The 21,403-nt window shown below is 42.5% G+C and overlaps 1 protein-coding gene across 4 annotated transcripts in view; it reads left to right on the top strand.

Moving 5' to 3' along the window:
• The window catches only part of rhbdl3 (rhomboid, veinlet-like 3), an 87,358-nt gene that overhangs the window by 44,628 nt on the left and 21,327 nt on the right, over positions 1 to 21,403 (top strand). For 2 of the 4 annotated variants that reach the window (XM_080455278.1, XM_080455277.1), the window contains 3 exons: positions 3,051 to 3,209; positions 11,799 to 12,023; positions 14,316 to 14,464. In XM_080455278.1, coding sequence (XP_080311404.1) covers positions 3,051 to 3,209; positions 11,799 to 12,023; positions 14,316 to 14,464 — 533 coding nt within the window. The remainder of the gene's footprint in view (positions 1 to 3,050; positions 3,210 to 11,798; positions 12,024 to 14,315; positions 14,465 to 21,403) is intronic. The other 2 variants (XM_080455280.1, XM_080455279.1) reach the window with 1 other exon arrangement.

Genomic DNA, 21,403 nt, shown 5'->3' with positions numbered 1-21,403 from the left:
GGACATTCTGCATAATGAGTACTTTTACATTTTGATGCCAACACTTTTGTACTTTTACTCAAGTACATTTTGAATTCCGGACTTTTACCTGTAACAGAGTATTTCTATATTGCAATATTGATACTTTTACTTAAGTAAAACATGTGAGTACTTTATCCACCACTGCTTGCATTGTTGTGAGAGAGCAATGTTTGAGGACGCAGGAGTGAGAGTGACAGACAGTGAGGGATAATGTGGGTGTCAAGGGTAGTGGGCTGAATCTAGGGTATAGGGGACAGGGTTCTTAGTGGGGTGGGGTATGGTGGGAGTGAGGGGGTGTGTGTGTCACTGTGTGTGTGTGTGTGTGTGTGTGTGTGTGTGTGTGTGTGTGTGTGTGTGTGTGTGTGTGTGTGTGTGTGTGTGTGTGTGTGTGTGTGTGTGTGTGTGTGTGTGTGTGTGTGTGTGTCGCACGCACGAGACTGGGTGGGAGTTCTATATTGTAATCCTTCTGTCTTGCAAATGATCCTGCACACTGTGCAGGATCAGATAATCTGATCGAGACACAAACACGTCCTCTGTGTCACACAATACGGTGTGTATTGTATTGTATTGTGGTGCAGCTGGCCTCATACTCCACCATGACAAAATGTTCCAGGCGGAAACTGGCTGACGTGCTGCAGGAGAAGGTTAGTTCACTCGACTGCTTAGATCTTTGTTCAACTTTTTCTAGTCTGCCAAGGATGTGCGTGCATGTGTGGGGTATGTGTGTGCATGGGTACGTGTGTGTGTGTGTGTGTGTGTGTGTGTGTGTGTGTGTGCGTGTGCAGTGGTGGAAGAAGTACTCAGATATTTTACTTAAGTAAAAGTAGCAATACCACAATATAAAAAGACTCTGTTACTTGAGTAAAAGTAGAAAGTATTGGCATCAAAATGTACTTAAAGTACCAAAAGTAAAAGTACTAAAATGTTTGAAAATAGCTGATCTACGAGCTCACAACGCGTCGCATCGCGACGCGTTGTGAGCTTGTAGATCTGCTATTTTCAAACATTTTAGTACAATAGCCTATGTAGAAAATAGGGCTGAAGTGGTTAATGTATGTTGTTTTAATGTATATCTGCAAAGTAACTAGTAACTAAAATGTTCAAATAATTGTAGTGGAGTAAAAGTACAATATTTTCCTCAGAGATTTAGTGGAGTAAAAGTAAAAGTATTGAAAATTGGAAATATTCCTAAAGATAATGTATACATTTATTTAGAAAATATCAATATCATCAACATTTTGTATGTATTCTGTATAGTACGTCTCTGATAAGAATGTACAAAAGGAAAGAGACAATTAGTGAACCTGATCCAGGACCAGTTTTGTTGACATTCTAAAGAGGAGAGCGCACCGACTGCCCCGTCTGGCTTTATGTGTCTGCCAAGCCTGGCATATGGCAAATGGTACACACACACACACACACACACGCACGCACGTACACGCACACGGCGGACACACACACACACACACACACACACACACACACACACACACACACACACACACACACACACACACACACACACACACACCTGTGCCTGTTCAAAGCCATTGGATGCTCATTTTTAACTGAATGTCACAGTGTGAGTGCTTCTTGTTTACAGACATACAGTACACACGCACGCACGCATGCACACACACACACACACACACACACACACACACACACACACACACACACACACACACACACACACACAAGCACAGAGGGAAAGAGCGGCAGCGGCTGTCTACTGCTTCTGTTCACAAACAACCTGACATCCATATCAAACACTGAGCTCCTGGAATGACATGTTTTTTTATACGAGATTCATCTTCAGTTGAACAAGTGTAGCTTTTCACACAGACATGGAGTTTATCTTTAGTTCTGTGTTGTTGATCCCTAGAGATCTACAGCAGCTCCTCCACTCTCTCTCTTCTCTGTCCAGGGGAAGTAGAATTACTGTCAGGCATGTACTGTATAGGCATCAAAAGGATAGGCTGTGTGTGTTGTTGTTGCTCCTGTGAGATGTACGCCAGTTCCAGTCTGAGCTAGCACATTCCTGAATGAAAGTGACAGATATTTTCTTTTTTTTTAAAGATTTTATCCCACGATTTTTGTAACCCATTTTTTCACCCAGTGCCAATTGCCTAAGCTGTAATCGTGGGTGCTACTCTCCCTCTGCCAGCCAAGGGAGAGCCCCAAACTGAGCTTATGCTTCCTTCAATGCATGAGGAGTGAGCAGCACCTCTCTGTCTTGTCACCTGACAAGGGGGAGTTTCCCCGGTAGGACGTAGCGCGTGGAAGGAACACGTTATTCCAACCAGTTCCTTTCCCCTCAATCAGGCGCCCCAGTTGACCAGGGGGAGGCAGTATAGAGACCAGGATTACTGCATGTTTTTGTGAAGGTACCTACCCTCGGGGACACAGGGAGAACATGCAAACTCCAGACAACAAGGCCCTTTCGCCAACCCCACCTAGGAGGACATAGATCACGTATAAGCAAACGCCATCATTTCTCATTCGAGTGTGGAATAACTCTGAAAGATGTGGGTCTATTGGTGAATGATGAATGTGCAAAATATTCCACGTACAACTTTTTCAATCTTCTTGGTGGTTCATCTATTGAAGGCCTTTGGTGTATTATTTAGCGGACCAAGTTATTATCACGGAAATAGCCTGTGGCTATTATAGTGGATTTGTCCCTCTCAGTCAGTTCCAAATTGAAATCCAAAACTGATTGCATGGAATTGTTTGAAGCAATTAGAATTCTTTCAAAACGAATGCTATTAACAAAGTGCCACTGTGTGCCGCTTCTTTTTCTTTTGACAGTTGCTGAGCGTTTCGCACACAATTGTTATTGACCTCGCATGAATATCTAATTGTTTTTTTCCCCATATCGTGCTGCTTATTTTAATGTGCTGTGTGTGTGTGTGTTGTGCCTGTAATCAGACATCTATTCTATTCCACAGTGCTCTGTATAGCTCTGATCATAACCATTTGGGTTTGTTTGTGTGTGTGTGCATGCATGTGCGTGTGGCTGATTACAGTATGACCCAGAGCGTACGGGCTTCATCAGTACGGAGAGGTTCAGTGACCTGCTGGAAGCCCACGGGTCGGAGCTTGACCCCCACAAGCTAGAGGTTCTGTTGGCTCTTGCCGACGGAAACGCAGATGGAAAGATCTGCTACCAAGACTTTGTCAACCTGGTAAGACGTTTAGACCTTTCAGTGGTTGGTTTACACAAATTCTATGGACTCTCTAGTGCAGGGGTCTTCAACATTTTTCAAGCCATGGACCCCCTAGCTGAGAGAGAGATGAAGCAGGGACCCCCATATTGTATAAGATTGTGTTGCAGATTAAACTTTTTCATAGATTTCATGGCTATGAAATCATAGATGGTGTTGTTTGACAACACTGTCATCAGTGTATGCTAATGTGTATTTTCAGATATTTAACCACGTAAACCCTCGAAACTACACTAGACCTCTTTGCCGAAAATAGCGGATCTACAAGCTCACAACGGCGTTGTGAGCTTGTAGATCTGCCATTTTTGGCTAAAGTTCTCCGGATGCTATAGGGTTCAATCCTATCACACAAAGATTTGGCGGCCCCCCCTGTAGTAACTATAGCGGTCCCAGACCCCTTTTGAAGACCTCTGCTCTAGTGTTCATGTTTACAGGGGAAGGGAGACGTAATATTTGTTTGCTGGTTAGATATGGTGGTCATCATTCAAACTTGACAAAGGTCCTCACACTGGATCAAAACAAGGTATTGTTTTATTACCACCCAGGTGACGTTTTGAGCCTGGTAGCTCTTCCTCATCATTCAAACTTGCACATTGTCATAGTGGAATATCGCTGACTCACCCACATCAGGAATGCCAAATCCAAGGGCGATGGTTTTAGGCCAGTGGTTCGCAAATGTTTTTGTATTTCAAGGACCCCCATAACTCTGAGCTTGTACAAATGGAACCAATTGACCCGTAACCGGTTCACCTGGCATCTATCCTGTATTAGTGCAGTGGGATTTTCCAGAGTAGGATCAGTGTTTATATCAGTAAAAGTCCAGAGAAATACCTCCATGTCTTCACTACGTGTTTCCCTTTGTGAATCAAAAGTGTCCAGTGCCTTGAAGTCAGCCCAGGATCAGATTTCCTTCAGGGAGATTCGTGTTGTGTTTCTGTTTTCTTTGGCTATTATGAGCTTGATCTGCTATTTTTTATGAATTTTGAATTTGTGCAAATCTTTATATATATAGCTTTTTGAAAGCCAACATTTGTAACTCAAATCTTTGCTTCTTGGGGTCCCTGGAACAAAAGATTTTGAGATGGGGGTCCGCGGCCAAATACATGATCTAAAAATATTTTCTAAATCCTAACAGTATGTTGCTATATCAGTGGTGCTCCAACCTTTCCATGTCAAGGACCCCCAAAATGATATGTATTTGGCCGCGGACCCCCATCTCAAAATATGTTGTTCCAGGGACCCCCAGAATCACTGATTAAAAAAAGAATTAGCAGATCTACAAGCTCATAGCACTGGGTGCTGCGCTATGAGCTTGTATATCTGTATTTTTAAATAGCCAAAGAAATCTTAAAATGACACAGATGCGTTCCCGGTCTTAATGGAGTAACAATCCCCTTGAACCACTTTCAGCTTCACATTCACAGTGTTGCTTTTACTGGCACCAATCAGCATGACGTTATAATACGTATTATAGGTTTATGGTGCAGCTGAGTGCTGCCCACAGAGGAGCACAGAAGGGGGGAGACTTTGACACATTGCTGAGGGCTGGAATCCTACCTACTGTAGGCGGGCTCACTAACCACTCAGCTATGGCCGCCCCTGATTATTATAATGTAACGATACTAAAAACATATCATACAAAGTTTTGATATTGCGTGCTATTGAAAATATTTTGAAAGTATACAATTATTAAACATGTCAGTCATTTCTTTATATATTTAAGTGACTTGACATATTTGCCCTGTGCAATTTTTGCTTACACAGCCTAAAAGGCAAAAACCTTCAATGCCAAAAACACAATTCAATCGTTAATCGCAATTATTTGTAAGATAATTAATCGTCGAGTAAAATGTCATGATGGTGACAGCGCTATGCTCCACTGAGCGCCCCCGTCTACTCGTCTTTGGTTTCTCTCAAGCTTTACAGTCCACTGCTCACTCTTTAATCTCATTCTAATGGCCTCATTTGCGCACTGTTGTGCGTAAACAAGCCACATTCTTCTCTCATCCATCTAATTTTATCTTCCTTCAGTCCCCCTCCCTCCCTCTCTCTCTCTCTCTCTCTCTCACTCTCTGGTCTTGTCTTCCTTCAAAGCTGTCTATTGTGTGATGGTGGGATGGGGAGCAGGCCTGTGGGGATGCTTGGAAATTTTGTCTGAGAAGTCGCTCGTCATTGGTCCAGCACGGTCATGTGACCGGGCCACGATGGGTTGGGCCGTGGCACTGGAAGTGGGACAGTGAGGATTTGGGAGTACTGCGTGCGTGTGCTCGCGCGTGCGTGTGCGTGTGCGTGTGTGTGTGTATTACTCCACTTGTGAGGGCTAAATGTCCCCACGTGTTTTGTAGAATTTGACGAATACACAATCAGACTACTAACGTGGGAAGTTACGTAAATTCCTTTACGTTCAAAATATGGGCGTAAACAGCTTAGTGAATCGGGCCCAATATTGTGAGGACCATTATCTTGGTGCTCACGAGAGACATGGGTGTTTTTATGGTTAAATCGATTTTTAAAGTCTTAAGGTCCTTACACACCGGGGCGATTTTTTCGTGCGAATAATACGCTTTTTTTAAAAACCTTATAAAGTCAATGCAAGCGTACATGGCGCGAAAAAGCGGAAAAGCGAAGCGAAAAAGCGTCTTTTAATTATTCGGAACGAGTCCGAATTTTGCGTATATTCGCCACATTCGCCACATTCGCCGGTGTGTAAGGACCTTTACAGTTAAAAGATTAGGTTCAGGTTAGGGTTAGAATGAGGCGTTTTGAGGTTAGATTTAATGGTTCGAGTTGGAGACGGAGTTATGTCTGATTTATCAGTTGTGCAGCGGTGCTGCTGTGCATCGAAAATAGTTTGATCCACAAGCTCACGATGCATCGCGCCGTGACACGTTGTGAGCCTGTAGATCAGTTATATTTTCGGCCTTAGGGTTATATCAGTGGTTCTCAACCAGTGGTCCTTGGGGGGGGTATCAGGGGGTCCCCAGCGAAATTAGTTAACATAGCGTCACAATCATTCTAACCACTTAGCTTTGGCTATTCAAAAATAGCACCGAGTGCCGCGCTACGAGCTTGTAGATCATGCTATTTTTGAAAGATCTTGAAAATGTGTGCATATCTTTGAATATATATATATTTTTAAGCGATTTTTTTTACTCAAATCTTTGCTTCTGGGGGTCCCTGGCACAAAACATTTTCAGATGGAGGTCCGTGGCCAAGTGTATATAAATGTAGGGGTCCCTGGCATGAAAAAGGTTGAAAACCACCGCGTTATATGGTTGCATTCACTTGTAGCAGCAGAGCAGCCACGGCAGAGGCTATTAACACAGAGAGGAGACATGAAGGGAAGGAATAGTGGAGAGATGATGAGGAGCAGGAGGAGGAGAGGTGAGAGAGAGAGACAGATGGGTTTTCATTCGCAGCTCTGTCTTTCCTCGGCACCACAGCTCCTCCATAAGCCGTCCGTCAGTGTGATTGCCAGTAATTGCCTGATTGCGGTTCACAGTCTCATTCTGCGCATCCATGATTTTTCTCTTGTCCTCTCTCACTCTTAACCTGCTCTCTCTCTCTCTCTCTTTTTTTTACTCTGCCTTTGTAAAAGCTTCTCCAACTTTCTCTTTTTAGTCCTATCTTTCTTGATCTCGTCTGCATGCCTCCTTTTATACCATCAATCTCTTTTCCTCTCTCTCTCTCTCTCTCTCTCTCTCTCTCTCTCTCTCTCTCGCTCTCTCTTGCTCTCTCTCCACTTACTGTTTAAATTCTCAGACAGAGACTGTCTGCTGTGTATGGATTCTTCTTCTTTTCTTCTTCTTATTCTATTTGCTTCTTCTCTCTCTTCTCTTCCTCCTTCTATCCCCCTGTCTCTCTCTCATTCCTAAGGTCTCTGCGCTGGTTCTCAAACATTTTCATGTCAAAGGACCCCCAAATTGGTATGTTTGGTCGCGGACCCCCATTTGAAGAGATTATGCATCAGGGACCCCCAGAAGTCTTAAAAATGTTAAAAATGTTCCACAATAGAAAATAAATAAATAGCAGATCTACAAGCCCACAGCGCATCACGATGCCGCGCGTTGTGGGCTTGTGGATCGGCTGTTTTTGAATAGCTGAAGCATAACATAGGGTTGAAGTGATAAAACAGATTTTTATGCTATATTCTCTCATTTAGGGTTGGAATCCCCCCAAGAACCTTTGGGGGTCCCGGACCCCACTTCGACCTTTTTACGCCGCGACCCCCCAAAATAATCATTTTTTAACTGGGGACCCACCGCCCTGACAAACACTTGGAATTGTAGTGAAATTGAGTTAAGGCATTCAATTTAGTTTGACTCAGTTCCACAGATGAATATTGTGAAAATAGTTAATTTTCAATAATGTTGCTTCTTTCTTATATTATTCGACAATTTGGCCAATGTTTCATACATTTTTATAGTATACAGGTAGTTTGCTGATGACTTTTGATGCAGTAATGCTCATTCTTCTTTTTGTTCCTTCTTTTTATTGAGGTATTACAAAGGTCTTAAAAAGGTCCTTAAATTGTCACTTCACTGTCATCTGGGGACCCCCCATAAATCATGTGGGGACACAGGCAGTGGTGTAAAGTAACTAAGTACAGTACTCAAGTACTTAAGTAAAATTTTGAGGTACTTTAACTTTACTGGAGTATTTCCAATTTTCAATACTTTTACTTCTACTCCACTATATCTCAGAGGCAAATATTGTACTTTTACTCCACTACAATTATTTGACATCTTCAGTTACTTAAATACAACATGTGAGTACTTCTTCCACCACTGGACACAGGTTGAGAACCATCGGTGTAACAACAGCATCAAACCAGGGGACGATCCCTGTCTGAATACCAATCTCTTGTCCTCCTGCCTGAACCCTCACACCACACAGTGAATAGACAGGAATGTCAGCCTTTCTCTCTCCTATTTTATTAGAAAAGAGGAGAGGAAATGGCATCCGTTTAAATGAGGAATCCACTGTGTTTGTGGACTATAGCTGCCCTGGGGGGGGGAGAACTGGAGGTGTGTGTGTGTGTGTGTGTGTGTGTGTGTGTGTGTGTGTGTGTGTGTGTGTGTTTGTGTGTGTGTGTGTGTGTGTGTGTGTGTGTGTGTGTGTGTGTGTGTGTGTGTGTGTGTGTGTGTGTGTGTGTGTGTGTGTGTGTGTGTGTGTGTGTGCGGTTGCTGTACACGTTGACCTTGCTCTCTTTGCTGGGTGGTCTGTATAAGTGGTCATGGCAAATTCACAGTCAATTTCCCACAGTTGTCTGTCTCTGACTTCAAGGCTCATCAGGGGTTGACACTAACGGTTGCCCGACAGCCTGTGGCAAGTATATAAAACGTTCTGGCAAGTGGAGTTTGCTTTCCATCTTCATTAAATATTATAGGCTATTTATGAAGAACAATGCTACCTTTTTACAACTGCATTCATTCTGTTTTTTCAAAGTGACTGTCGCCACTCGGCAGTTATCGATTGTATTTAACATAAGAGCAAGAGCAAATTTTACCTATCATTTTTATGATGACAAATTTGCTTTTTGGGCAAGTAGGCATGGCCTTTGGACAAGTAGACCCGTACTTGCCCGACGGGCAAGTGCCTCTGAGACCTTAGTGTCAACCCCTGCTCATGATTGTCTTTATTCGTTAACGCTGATCCCTGACATGATAATAATAATAATAAAATAAGACATTGGAGAGGTCCAGAGGAACTATATCAAGCATCTGGTCATCCTATTCATATTTTGACATTGTTTTGTCAGATTTCATTCTCCATATATCTTTTTCAATTGAAGTGATAGGTGTGTTGTACTTGCAAGTGATTCATGATGTCACGGATATATCCGATGAGTTTCATTAAAACAATTTAAATGATTCATTATACTCTCACTTGCTCCAAAAGGCTAAAACACGCGGGTTACTTCATAATCACAAGAGACCGCTCCCGCTGAATGCCAAACCTAATGTACACTTCGTTGCACGGCGGTGTCGCACAACCGGAAATAGGCAATCTCCAAGCTCTACAACGCGTTTGCGATGCAACGCATAGTGCACGCGTAGATCGGTTATTTTCAGTGCACGAAAATAGCCAGTGGACCGCAAAGTGGGGTCCAGGGACCCCCTGGGTTCCTTGAGGGGTTCTGAATGGACCTTAATAGGTCTGTAACTCTGACAGTGTACAAATGGTTCCTTGTTGTACACTATCAGAGTTATGGGGGTCCTTGTAGTTAAAAGGTTTGAGGACCACTGAACTATAAGCATCAGTATCAGTGGGAAGCTTGAAGCGCTCCATGTTCACTGATCTTTTTTTAGCCTGGAGTGTGAAAGTGGAACATATCATTCTATGAGGTTTAATAACACTTTCCCAGTCAGTCAGAAATAAATAAATGAATGTGCTTTCATTATGGATGTGACTCCATGGTGGAGGGCAGACCGTCTGCAAAACGCCTGCAATCTGTCGGACTCTGGAGTCCTGACTCCTCCTGAACATCCTCCTCCTCATCGCCTCCTTCTTTCCAAAAGGAGGCTCATGAATATTCCTAATCTGGGGTTTAGTGAGGGGAGAGAAAACAGGCATTCCTCAAATTCTCTCAGCATGCGTGTTTGTGTGTCCTGTCTGTCTGTCTGTCTGTCTGTCTGTCTGTCTGTCTGTCTGTCTGTCTGTCTGTCTGTCTGTCTGCGTGCGTGCGTGCGTGCGTGTGCAAGTGCGTGCATGCCTACGTACATACAACGCAGAAAGACGGGCTGCAGCGAGAGAAAAAGGTTTTGGACGAGGGGAAGGGGCTTGGTGGTGGTTGCTAGGTGACGATGGAGGCATTCTGTTTCCGTGGTGAAGTGGGAGGTGTCTGTGGCAGTGTGGTTGCTGTCAACAGTTTGACCTACTGTACTGTTTATGAGATGAGGAGGGCTGAACGTGACATGCACTGGTGGACACCAAGTGACAGTTGAGTGACTGTACTTAAAGGACGATCTTCATATAATTGGTCCTTTTTTTTGTAAAGCCTTGTTTTTAGTTTTATTTCAGTTAACTCAAATGTTTTTCCCAATGATATTTTTTGTTATTATATATATATATATATAGTTTTAGTTAACTATAATAACACTGGTGCTACAGTAAGATACAGGAGTAATACTGTAGATATTAACTTAATTTCTCTGCCCATTCCATCCCTCCCGTCATCTCCTCCTCTGTCCTCCCCTCTCCATCTTTGATTCCCCCCTTTCGTCCCTCTACCTCTGTGGTTCTCAAACATTAACACATCCACCGCCAAGGGCTAATCTCATAATGTACTCACCAGTGCCAAGGTTTTATTGTTGTTTTTTGTTTTTTTCAGGTCGCCATAGGCCCCGTTAAAATCCTTTAGATTGCCCGATCCACTGTTTGTAAACAACGGGCACATGTCCTGGTGTCTACTCGTCGAGACCGCGTGTCAAACCGAGCCGCCATGTTTGAGTTCTGATCGTTTAAGTTAACATGGGAAATGCGAGGATGAAAAACTACATGTCCTGTACAGCTTTTACAGGGGTTTATGTGTACGACTTAGAATGGAGACAGACGGGAAACAAAAAACGTGATCGCACTTCCGGTCCGATCGGGTGGTGTTACACTGAAAATGGTCCCCCTAGAAAATTAAAAAAAAAAAAAAATTCGAAAAAAAGGAAAAAGCACCACAGCCCGTAGGCTACGGGATTGGCGCTTAACCGTTGGATTTAACGGCCCGTAGAACTACGGGCCCGGCGGTAAATGTGTTAAAATATCAAGGACCCCCATAATTCTGAGAGTATAGGCCTACAAATGGATATCTATTGTTACACACTAGAACAGTGGTTCCCAAACATTTTAGCTCAAGACACAAAAGAGAAATTAGACATATGCCCGGGACACAAACTAGGGAAAATAGCAGATATACAAGCTCACAATGCGTCGCAGCATTGCAAGCTTGTAGATGTGCTATTTCCACTATTTATAAAATTAAAAAAAAATGTATTCATGGAATGATTAGATTTCTTTATTTTATTTATGTTCTAAAATCTGTCTGGGGGGAGGACGAGCCAAGGGTCTCTTCTATCTACCGGATAAAAAAAATTGCAACCGCGGTCTTCCGTTCTTTAGTTATCAGCAGTTGAATATATATTGTTTTCACCTAAAACACCGTCTGGGAAAAGAAATCTGAGATAAATGTATTTTTATAAATCTGATAACATTGCTGGACTGGGTGATTTTTTATTAAATTATGTCATTTCTGGGTCTATCCTTCTCTGGGAGTCAAAACAGCATTCATACTGTAGGTTGGCGAAGAGCGCCTAGCGTAATCACTGAAAACACCTTGATGATGTAGATTTACGTCAATGGCGGTCAAGCGTTGGATTTGAGATGACGTAAAATTACATCCATGGCAGTCATTGTGTTAAATGAATGCTGAGGATTTTACTGTGTTTTATTTTGTTATGCTATTCTCCTTTATACTTTTTTATTTTATTAGGCAAGTGCATTTTAATAAGTTTCACATTCCCCCCCCCCCTCTCCCTTTACCTTTCTCTCTCTCCACAGATGAGCAACAAGCGCTCCAACAGTTTTCGACGGGCGATCCTCCAGGGGGGCCGTCAGCTGAAAGGCTGTGCCCTGAGGGAGGAGGTGGGCCTGGGCCTGTCCCAGCGGCTGGTCCGCCACGTCGCCTACGAGACCCTGCCTCGCGAGGTGGACCGCAAGTGGTACTTCGACAGTTACACCTACTGCCCCCCGCCCTGGCTCATCCTGGCTCTCACCATCACTGAGGTAAAAAAAGATGGGGGAACAGACGGTCGCTCTGTCGCTCCTCAATAAAAACACCATAACATAACACTCTAAGTAGATATTTTGTCATCCAAGTTGTTGTAGAGCAGTGGTTCCCAAACACTTAACCAGGGGGGGTCCCCAAATTATTTTGGGGGGGGGGTCCCCAGATGATTAGCTTAATGTGCAACATTGTTTTCTCACTCAACATTAAACAAACCAACATACAGTATAAGTGTATACAGGGTATCTGCACCTTTCCAAAAGGTGTCATGACATTCATTTTAACTTTTTTTATTTTCAATGTTTTATTTGGGGTTTTATGACCTCGATTACACCCAAAAAACCTGAACTTAGAACATTCAGTGGATTTTCTGTGGTCTGGGGTTTTCTGAATAATTGGGCTGAAAAGTAATCTGAGCTTGGCCCTTCGACAGTGAGGTCACAGTCGATTAATCCCGCCCACTCTCCTCCTCGCCCCTCCCCTCCCGTATCCTTTCCTTTGGGGGGGGCGGAGCAGAGGCGATGATTGACAGGCAAAATCCCTCACCAGCGACACCCGCAGGCAAAGATTTCTTTTTTCATTGCAGTTGAAAAGGCTTTAGAAATGTGAGAGAAAAACACCTGCCATGGATCACTGGAATGGAATTTTCACTTAAAACTTTTTGTACACTTTTGAAGGACCAGGACAAAGACTTTGAATGTGGTGTAAAAGTGAATGTCATTAAACCTTTAAATGTAATGACTTTTAAGACCTTTTTAATATTAAATTGGCCAAATTGTCAAATATTACATAATAAAGTGCGAGGCGTTGTGAGCTTGTAGTTCGGCTATTTTCACAATATTTATCAGTCAAACTAAATGTAATGCCTACAATTCCAAGTGCTTGTCAGGGTGGGGGTCCCCAGTTCAAATATGATTATTTTGGGGGGTCTCTGCCCTGAAAAGTTTGGGAACCATTGTTGTATCAACGTTATCCGTAGACACGCCAAGCCACGTTGAGACAATACATTAGACATTTCATTCGGTATAGTATTCACTATCTCGGTCAACCTTTTTAACTTCAAGGACGCCCAGTTTGAGATGCACTAAAAAATTCAACGGCGTCTGTGGTCTAATTCAAGGTGATCTTTACCCAGCGGAGCTCTCTCCCTTGTTTCCTGTCTCTCTACACTGTGGACTATCAATAAAGGCATGAAAAGCATGAAAAAATAACCCAAAAAATATATAAAACACTGAAATACTTAGATACTTAAGTACCTATCCACTACCATGGCATTCAGAGGTTCGAATCAGCCGCACTGCATCCATCTTGGTGTCTATTATGAACAACAACTGGCCTCTTTCTTTGGGGGGGGGGGCATTGCGGGGACTGGGAGGGAAATCTCCTATGGGCTGGGGCCAGAGCCTTATATTAGAGAGTTCTGCCACTGAGGGGGCAGAAACAGCATCGGTCATGTGGTTCATGTAAACTGGAAATAGTTACAAACGCCCGTAGACTCCAGTGCATTCCGTAAACTTCCGGTTTAGGGCTTTGTCACTATTCACCAATATAAGGCTCTGTGTAGAAGACCTGGCCCGATGAAGTGGACGGAGGTGACGTAACTCTCCTTGAATGGCTCTGGGCTAGGGTGGCGCCTGTCAGTGAGTGTATTGAATGGAAGGCAACCACAAAGACACCCATGTACCTGTCAAACTACTTTAAAAAAACATCAATGACGTCCACAATCACAACACCAGAGGGAGCTCCACAAATCGTGTTCAACCCAGATTTGGCTCTAACAAGGGATTACATTTGTTCTACAGCTTTAAACAAAAATGTGGAACGGAGTCATAAAAACATGAACTGTTTACTGTACATATTTTTGTTTTCGATTTCTACCCGTTTATATGCTTATATATATATATATATATATATATATATATGTTTTTGCATAGTAGTGTATATTTGTCTGTCATTAAATGTTTCGATGAATTGAGTACGAAGGACCCCTTTGCCATAGTGCTTTCTTGGGTTTAAAATCCTCTTAACAGAGGATTGTATTGAACTGTACTTCCCTGTGCTTGTCTTTGCAAGCTGTTAATACAGTATTCAATCAATCAATCAATCAATCAATCAAAAGCAGTAGGATAGAGGAGCAGAGCTACATTACGTATAGGGTTTAACATAAGTGCCTAACAAGGTTTTTAATTATTTGATTTGATTTGAACAAAGATGGTGGAAGTGCTGTCTCCTTTTCCCCCCCCTTAATCTAATGGCTTACCATGTGTTCATCTCCCTGTGTTCTCCTATAGGTTGTGGTGTTTATGTACTATGGCTTCCAGCTGGACCGCTGGGTTCTGCAGGTATCCAGTCCGTCGTTCCTAAAGGGCCCGTTGCCTTACCACCCCCAGCTACGGGCCCAAGCCTGGAGGTTTCTCAGCTATGTCTTCATGCATGCTGGGTGAGACACCAAGTTTCATTTCCTCTTATATGTATATGTTAGCATGAGGGATTAACGTGGCTCACCGTGTGCGGATGCCAAGGCACCCCAAGGTTTAATCCATTAAAACCTGGAAAGCATGTGTGTCATTTTAAATTTTAGCTATAATGTGCATATGAGTGTGTGTGTGTGTGTGTGTCACGATTTTTCAAAAATAGCAGGTATACAAGCTCATAGCGCGTCACTTCCTGCCGCGCCATGAGCTTGTAGATCTGCTATTTTTTTAAATGTTTGAAAATTTGTGCAAACCTTTTTAACTCAAATCTTTGCTTGAGATGGGGGTCCACGGCCAAATACTGTACATACAATGTTGGGTGTGCTTGACATGAAACAGTTTGAGCACCACTGATATACGGTAGTAACATACTGTACGTCTTTAAGACTGAGGATAAACATTAGGATTAACCTGCTCCCTGCATGAGGAGAATGCAGCAGTTGAACCCAGGTGAGAACCTGGCCAATGGCCATCCTTTGTTCATTTCATCGATTAATATAAATCCACCGTCCAGCCGTGAAGGAGGATGGAGGCTGAGAGGAACAGAGAGTGCTAAAAAGGGAAAGAGCAATCTTAACCACTGTCGACCTGGCGTCCCTATTTTGGGCCTGTCATTATAGGCGGAAATGTTCAAACATGAAAACGGAAAATTCAAAAGCCAACATTTTCGCCACGCAACACTGTCGTATGACAATCTATAGAATAGGGCTTAAGTGCTTTCGCTTTCAGAAAGCTGAAGTGCTTCACTCTTCTCCTCGTCATTTCTTTTTTATTTTGAGGCCAGGCCAGATCATTCAGGTTTAATGACCCCATTGGGTAAATGTAGGCTCAGTCGGGCAGTAAAGAACACCGATAAAATGGTCATATAATTAGATGAACCTGATGGAGCTGCAGAGGGGTGAACTCTATTGACGGTGGAGTGTGGCAGAAAGATAAACTGGATGGGAGGGAGGGAGCATTTATTAAAGGGCTAGGAGACACTAGACACTTTTTAGATGGTAATGGATATTCAGATGTTGCTTGTGAAAGAGGACAATAATAATATATAATAGTATTTTTGTGCATACAGTATGTGGAGGTGCTGCTATTTTGAGTGCTAAATCTGCTGGTTTAGTTTTTTGGGGGTTGAAAATAAAACACAATCGGCACACCTCATTGGATATTTGCTTAATCTTGCGCATGTAGGTCAATCGAATAATAGAGTAGCAGGGTTTTTTGTGATAATCTTTAAAATGTCTTATATCAATGAATCGCGAATCACAAAAAAAAATCTAATACATCTTTTTTATTTATAATCTACTAAACCATTTAAGCCCTGTATTATATAATACTTCATTGTACAATTGTGGCGTGTGTCGTGATGCGCCGCATTGTGCGATGCATTGTGAGCTTGTAGATCGGCTATTTTCACTGTGTTTTTTTAATCGTTCATTAATACTCATAATCGAGGCAAAGGTTTGAAATAATCGTGATATTGATTTGAAGTCATGGCGCCCAACCGTAGGGTAGGGCGTCGTCGGACTGGGGCTGTAGTTTGTGGTTTAGTAGCTGCAGTGGTGGAATGTAACTAAGTTCATTTACTCAAGTGCTGTACTTCATTTTTATGTACTTTTACTTTAGTTGAGTTTTGCCAATTGGCTATTTTCAATACTTCTACTCCACTACATCTCAGAGGAAAGAATTTTACTTTTTACTCTACTGCAATTATTTGAAAACTTAGTTACTAGTTGCTTTTGATTATTATTACAAAACATACATTTTGAATACCGTACTTTCATTTGTAACAGTATTTCTACATTGCGGTATTGGCCCTTTTACTTAAGTACAAAATGTGAGTACTTCTTCCACCACTGAGTAGCTGTAGATGATTCACGGACATCCGGTGTATTATACACTCCTCTCCAGGAGTCCAGGGGATGATGCTCAAAGCCAGGCCCCCTCTCTGTTTCAATAACGTCACGGTAGACCTCCCCTCACCTCCCCTCCCCGTCTCCACTGCTGCTCATGCATATAATTATCACCTCGTTTGAAAAACCAAGAAGAAAAAACAGAGGGTTTCATCCCTCTCTAAATATGCAGCGCTACCTTGTGAACGAATACCGTACTGGTTACAGTGTATCAGGTGTGAAATGCTAGAAATAGACACATACTCACACGTGTTTGCAGGCATGCTGTTTCTACAGGCCATTGGTTCTCAAAGTGTGGTCCGGGGACCCCCAGGGGTCCTTGGGGGGGATACCAGGGGGTCCCCAGCAAAATTAGTTAATAAAGCGTCACAATCATTTTAACCCCTTTATCCATATTTTGTACTTTGGCTATTCAAAAATAGCAGATCTGCAAGCTCATAGCGCGGCACAGAGTGCCTCACTATGAGCTTGTAGATCTGCTATTTTAGAAAAATCTTGAAAATGTGTGCAAATAATGTTTTTTAAAAGGCCTAACACAAATCTTTGCTTCTGGGGGTCCCTGGCACAACATAATTTCAGATGGGGGTCCGCGGCCACATACATACATGTAGATCTGCTACGTTTGCTATTTTAGAATTTGAATCCTGGAAAGTAATAGTTGTGGACGTATGAGGTTTCCACCCGACAGAGACGATATACGTCATCGCATGATGAATACTTTTTATTATGTTGAAAACTTCTAAATCTTTGAAAAATTCTGGAATACAATAAAATGACCTGCACACAGTCTACACTTGCACAATAAGGACAACTTTATTTAAGCAACGTTTCGGTCAATAGACATTCAGGCATCCCGAAAAGAAAGCATTTAATTCTTTGCCTATAATGACATGACCCAAAAATAGGGACAAACCAGGTTGACAGTGGTTAAACCGTAAGAAGTAACCTTCACGGCCGCTTACATGACCAGGAGAAATGTTTCTCTTTACCGCCGTCGTATCCCCTGAGTGTCCATACGGGATCATTTACACTGCTGCTGGCTCTTTAGAGACGCTTGTGACTGATTTGTCTGTCTCCACATTGCACAGTTGCCTTCTCACACACACACACACACACATGCATGCGCACGCACACACACACACACGCACACACACGTGCATTGCACTCACACCATGTAATCCCTTCAGAACTGATCCTTCCCAATCCTTAAACAAAAAAACAAGTGCACAGCTAAATCCAGAGTGTTAATGTAGCTGTAAAAGGGTAAATGTTCCTTTTTTTTATTCCTAGAGTTAAATGAACACTCTGAATTTGATTATGACTTTGCTGTTGGACAGAAACCTAAAATCTCCAAATTTCCAATTTTTTTAAAGTTTTTTTCGTAAATTAAGTATTGAAAATAGCAGATCTACAGATCCACCCCCCCCCCTCTCTGTCTTTCATAGCTTGCACATGTTGAGAAAGATATAAGCACACAACAGAAATATGCACTCACATTTTAATTGTATTAGGAAGCACCATATTAGACAGGGATGCACCACGGGAAGCACCATAGAAGACAGGGAAGCACCATGGGGAAGCACCATGGGGAAGCACCATAGGAAGCACCATATTAGACAGGGAAGCACATAGGGAAGCACCATAGGAAGCACCATAGAAGACAGGGAAGCACCATAGGGAAGCACCATAGTGCATGGTTTCTTCTGCCGTGTGTGTGTGTGTGTGTGTGTGTGTGTGTGTGTGTGTGTGTGTGTGTGTGTGTGTGTGCGTGTGCGTATGTGTGCGTGCGCGTGTGTGCGTGCGCGCGTGTGTGTGAAATTAATGGGTGACTGTGAAGCTCATCGTAAGGTGCTTTGGATAAAAGGCACTATAGAAATGTAGACCATTTAAATAAATGCATTGAAAAACTAAACTCGGGACATTCAAATGTACTTGTTGTTGAGTGTCCAGAGAGAACATCACAGTCATTTGGACACAATGGGACCTCTGGTAGGGAGACAGTGATCTATGCTGCCGTACCGCACAGTCACTCATCAGCAGTGTGTGGAAGCACAAAGGCCCTGCTATCTGGAGAGGAGCTGTTGATCTAATCAATAACTCACATTGTCTCATTGTCCACAAGACAGAGTCTCTGTATTTGTGTTAGAGCTGGGAGGAATAGGTCTGTTTTAAGTCCAAATAAACATAATTCTGAGTGTCAAGAGTGAGTGCTGTGTGTGTGTGTGTGTGTGTGTGTGTGTGTGTGTGTGTGTGTGTGTGTGTGTGTGTGTGTGTGTGTGTGTGTGTGTGTGTGTGTGTGTGTGTGTGTGTGTGTGTGTGAGAGAGAGACAATGGCCCCGATTCATAAAGGGATTTACGACCATATTTTGTACGTACTGGCATTTAGGACAAATCCTACACCTGCAGTCGGATTCATAAACGTTTTTTGGTCTGTGTTTGGTGCGTCAGGTGTGCACGTTCTCAGGTCAGCCCCGAGGCTGTCTTACCAGGGCTGAAATGTGCGTATGTCTTTAGAATGCTTTATTCTTCATGCCAAAATCAATTACAACAGTGGCAAACCTCAAATAAAATATATATGTGACCAACATTTGTCAACACATATATATAAAAAAATAAAAAATAAATGTCAAACGATGTATTGCTTGTAGCCTATGCATAATATAGATATGATGTAGATTCCACCGCTTTTTATTTATTTTCTAGGCTATCAGTTCCATTTAGAGCTGAATTATATAGGTCCCTCAGTGTGTTTGCCAGCGGGCCATCTGAGCCAAAGTGGATTTATTTTCAACATCATCTTTTTACCTAGTAAACGTGAGCAATGTTATATCCTTTCCAGGTTATTAGTCTATTATTTGCTGGCGGGGTTAAACCTTGTAAACATTACACATAACGTTCAGCTGATCCATCGTGCAATAGTGGGACTCGCTTTCAGACAGATCAGAATGGTGTTCAAGTTCTCTGTCAGTGTCAAGGCATTGCGGCCGGGCCGACAGCTGTAAGTCTGGACGAGAAGTTAAACTCCGGTGTTGCCAGATTTTGTGAGAGAAATAAGCAACCATGTCTATGAAAATAAGCCCAAAAGAAGCAACTGGCACTTAGGCCATTATAAGCACATTAATTAAACCTTTGTGAGCTTGTAGATCTGCTATATTAAAAAACTAATCTTGTAATAAAATGTGGAATATTTGGAAGATTTTTTAAACATTCTAACACAAATCTGCCTCCAGCTGGCACAAAACACTTTCAGATGGGGCTTATAGGGATAAATTAGCTTACATATTAACTTGGGGGTCCATGACATAAAAATATTTGAGAACCACCGGTTAAAACAATTGAACAATTGTGAAGCAAGCCCAAATAACCAACTGCACTTTAGAAACAAGCCCAAAAAAACGCACCCCACTGATACCAATATTTACAAGCAACTTTACAGAAAAATAAGCGCAAATTCGCTTATAATAAGCGGACATGGCAACACTGTGCCGTAAAGTGACGTTAAAGTTGGATGCTGTTGGATGCAGACTTCAACATTAATCAGCTCCTACACCTGGTCATACGCACGTCTCTGTGATATACGAACCCCTTTGGGAATTGCACGTCCGTTTGTGACTACCAAAATACGACCGGCCTTTACGAACTTTATTTACCCCATATATACGACCCTCGTTATGAATCGGGGCCCATGGGTTTGATGTAAGAGAGAAATATCAGCCCTATTCTATGCTTAAGCTATAAAAAAACAATAGGCAATCTGCAAGCTCACAACACGTTGCATCGCAGCACGTTGTGAGCTTGTAGATCGGCTAATTTCTGGATCATTATTTTTATACATTTCAAAAATGTATGTGTGTATGAGTGCTTTACTGTTGGTACTTTAAGAACATTTTCATGCCAATACCGTTGTGCTTTTACCCATTCAATCGGGGAACGCATCTCTGTCATTTCATATTTCTTTGGCTCTTCAAAAATAGCAGATATACAAGCTCATAGTGCGGCACCGATTGCCGTGCTATGAGCTTGTAGATCTGCTATTTTTGAATAGTCAAAGAAATATTTCTTCCACCACTGGGAAAATGTCAGCTGTGTGAGTAAGTAAGTATGGTCAATGACAGAAAGAGGAAAGAGTAGGACAAACCGTACTATATGAATATGGAAGAGAGACAGAGACAGTGTCACAGGGGGAGAGAGATCTATGCAGAGAGAGTGGGAGAGAGACGAATACCGAAGCAGAGAGAGAGAGACAGAGAGAGAGAGAGAGAGAGAGAGAGAGAGAGAGAGAGAGACAGAGAGAGAGAGAGAGAGAGAGAGAGAGAGAGAGAGAGAGAGAGAGAGAAAACAATGAGTGACTGACGCAGAAAGAGAGACAATGAGAGAGAGAGACCAGGCTAGGCTACAGATTATGCTGCTGCTGTCCTTTTGCATTCTGCTGTGGCACCCAAATGTGTCAGTGCTGCTGACTGAATGTGGTGGGAAGGACTCTCTAGGCATGAAGGACACACTGTGTGTGTGTGTGTGTGTGTGTGTGTGTGTGTGTGTGTGTGTGTGTGTGTGTGTGTGTGTGTGTGTGTGTGTGTGCGTGTGCGTGCATGCGCGTGCATGTGTGTGCGTGTGTACCCGCACGTGCAAGCGAGCGCGCATGCATTTCTTTTTGTTTATGCCTGTCCTTGTTTAACCCATTAAAACCGGGAAAGCGACTGTGTCATTTTAGATTTCTTTGGCTATTCAAAAATGGCAAACATACAACCTTGTAGATCTGCTATTTTTAAAAAATTTTGAACATTTTAGCAAATCTTTGAATATATATAATATATATTTTTAAAAGCGAACATTTTTAACTCAACTCTTTGCCTCTGGGGGTCCCTGGAACAAAATATTTTGAGATGGGGGGTCAGTGGCCAAATACATATCATTGTGTTGTCGTCCTCTAAATCATATCAATGATTTAGAAGACGTTATGTTGAAACAGACTCAGGTTTTAATGGGTTAAAAGCAGAC

The sequence above is a fragment of the Gymnoscopelus braueri genome (assembly GCF_963280865.1).
Source record: "Gymnoscopelus braueri genome assembly, chromosome: 2".
In the NCBI taxonomy this organism is placed as follows: domain Eukaryota; kingdom Metazoa; phylum Chordata; class Actinopteri; order Myctophiformes; family Myctophidae; genus Gymnoscopelus; species Gymnoscopelus braueri.
The sequence above is the reverse complement of the archived record's forward strand: the minus strand, read 5'-3'. Positions and strand labels throughout refer to the sequence as shown.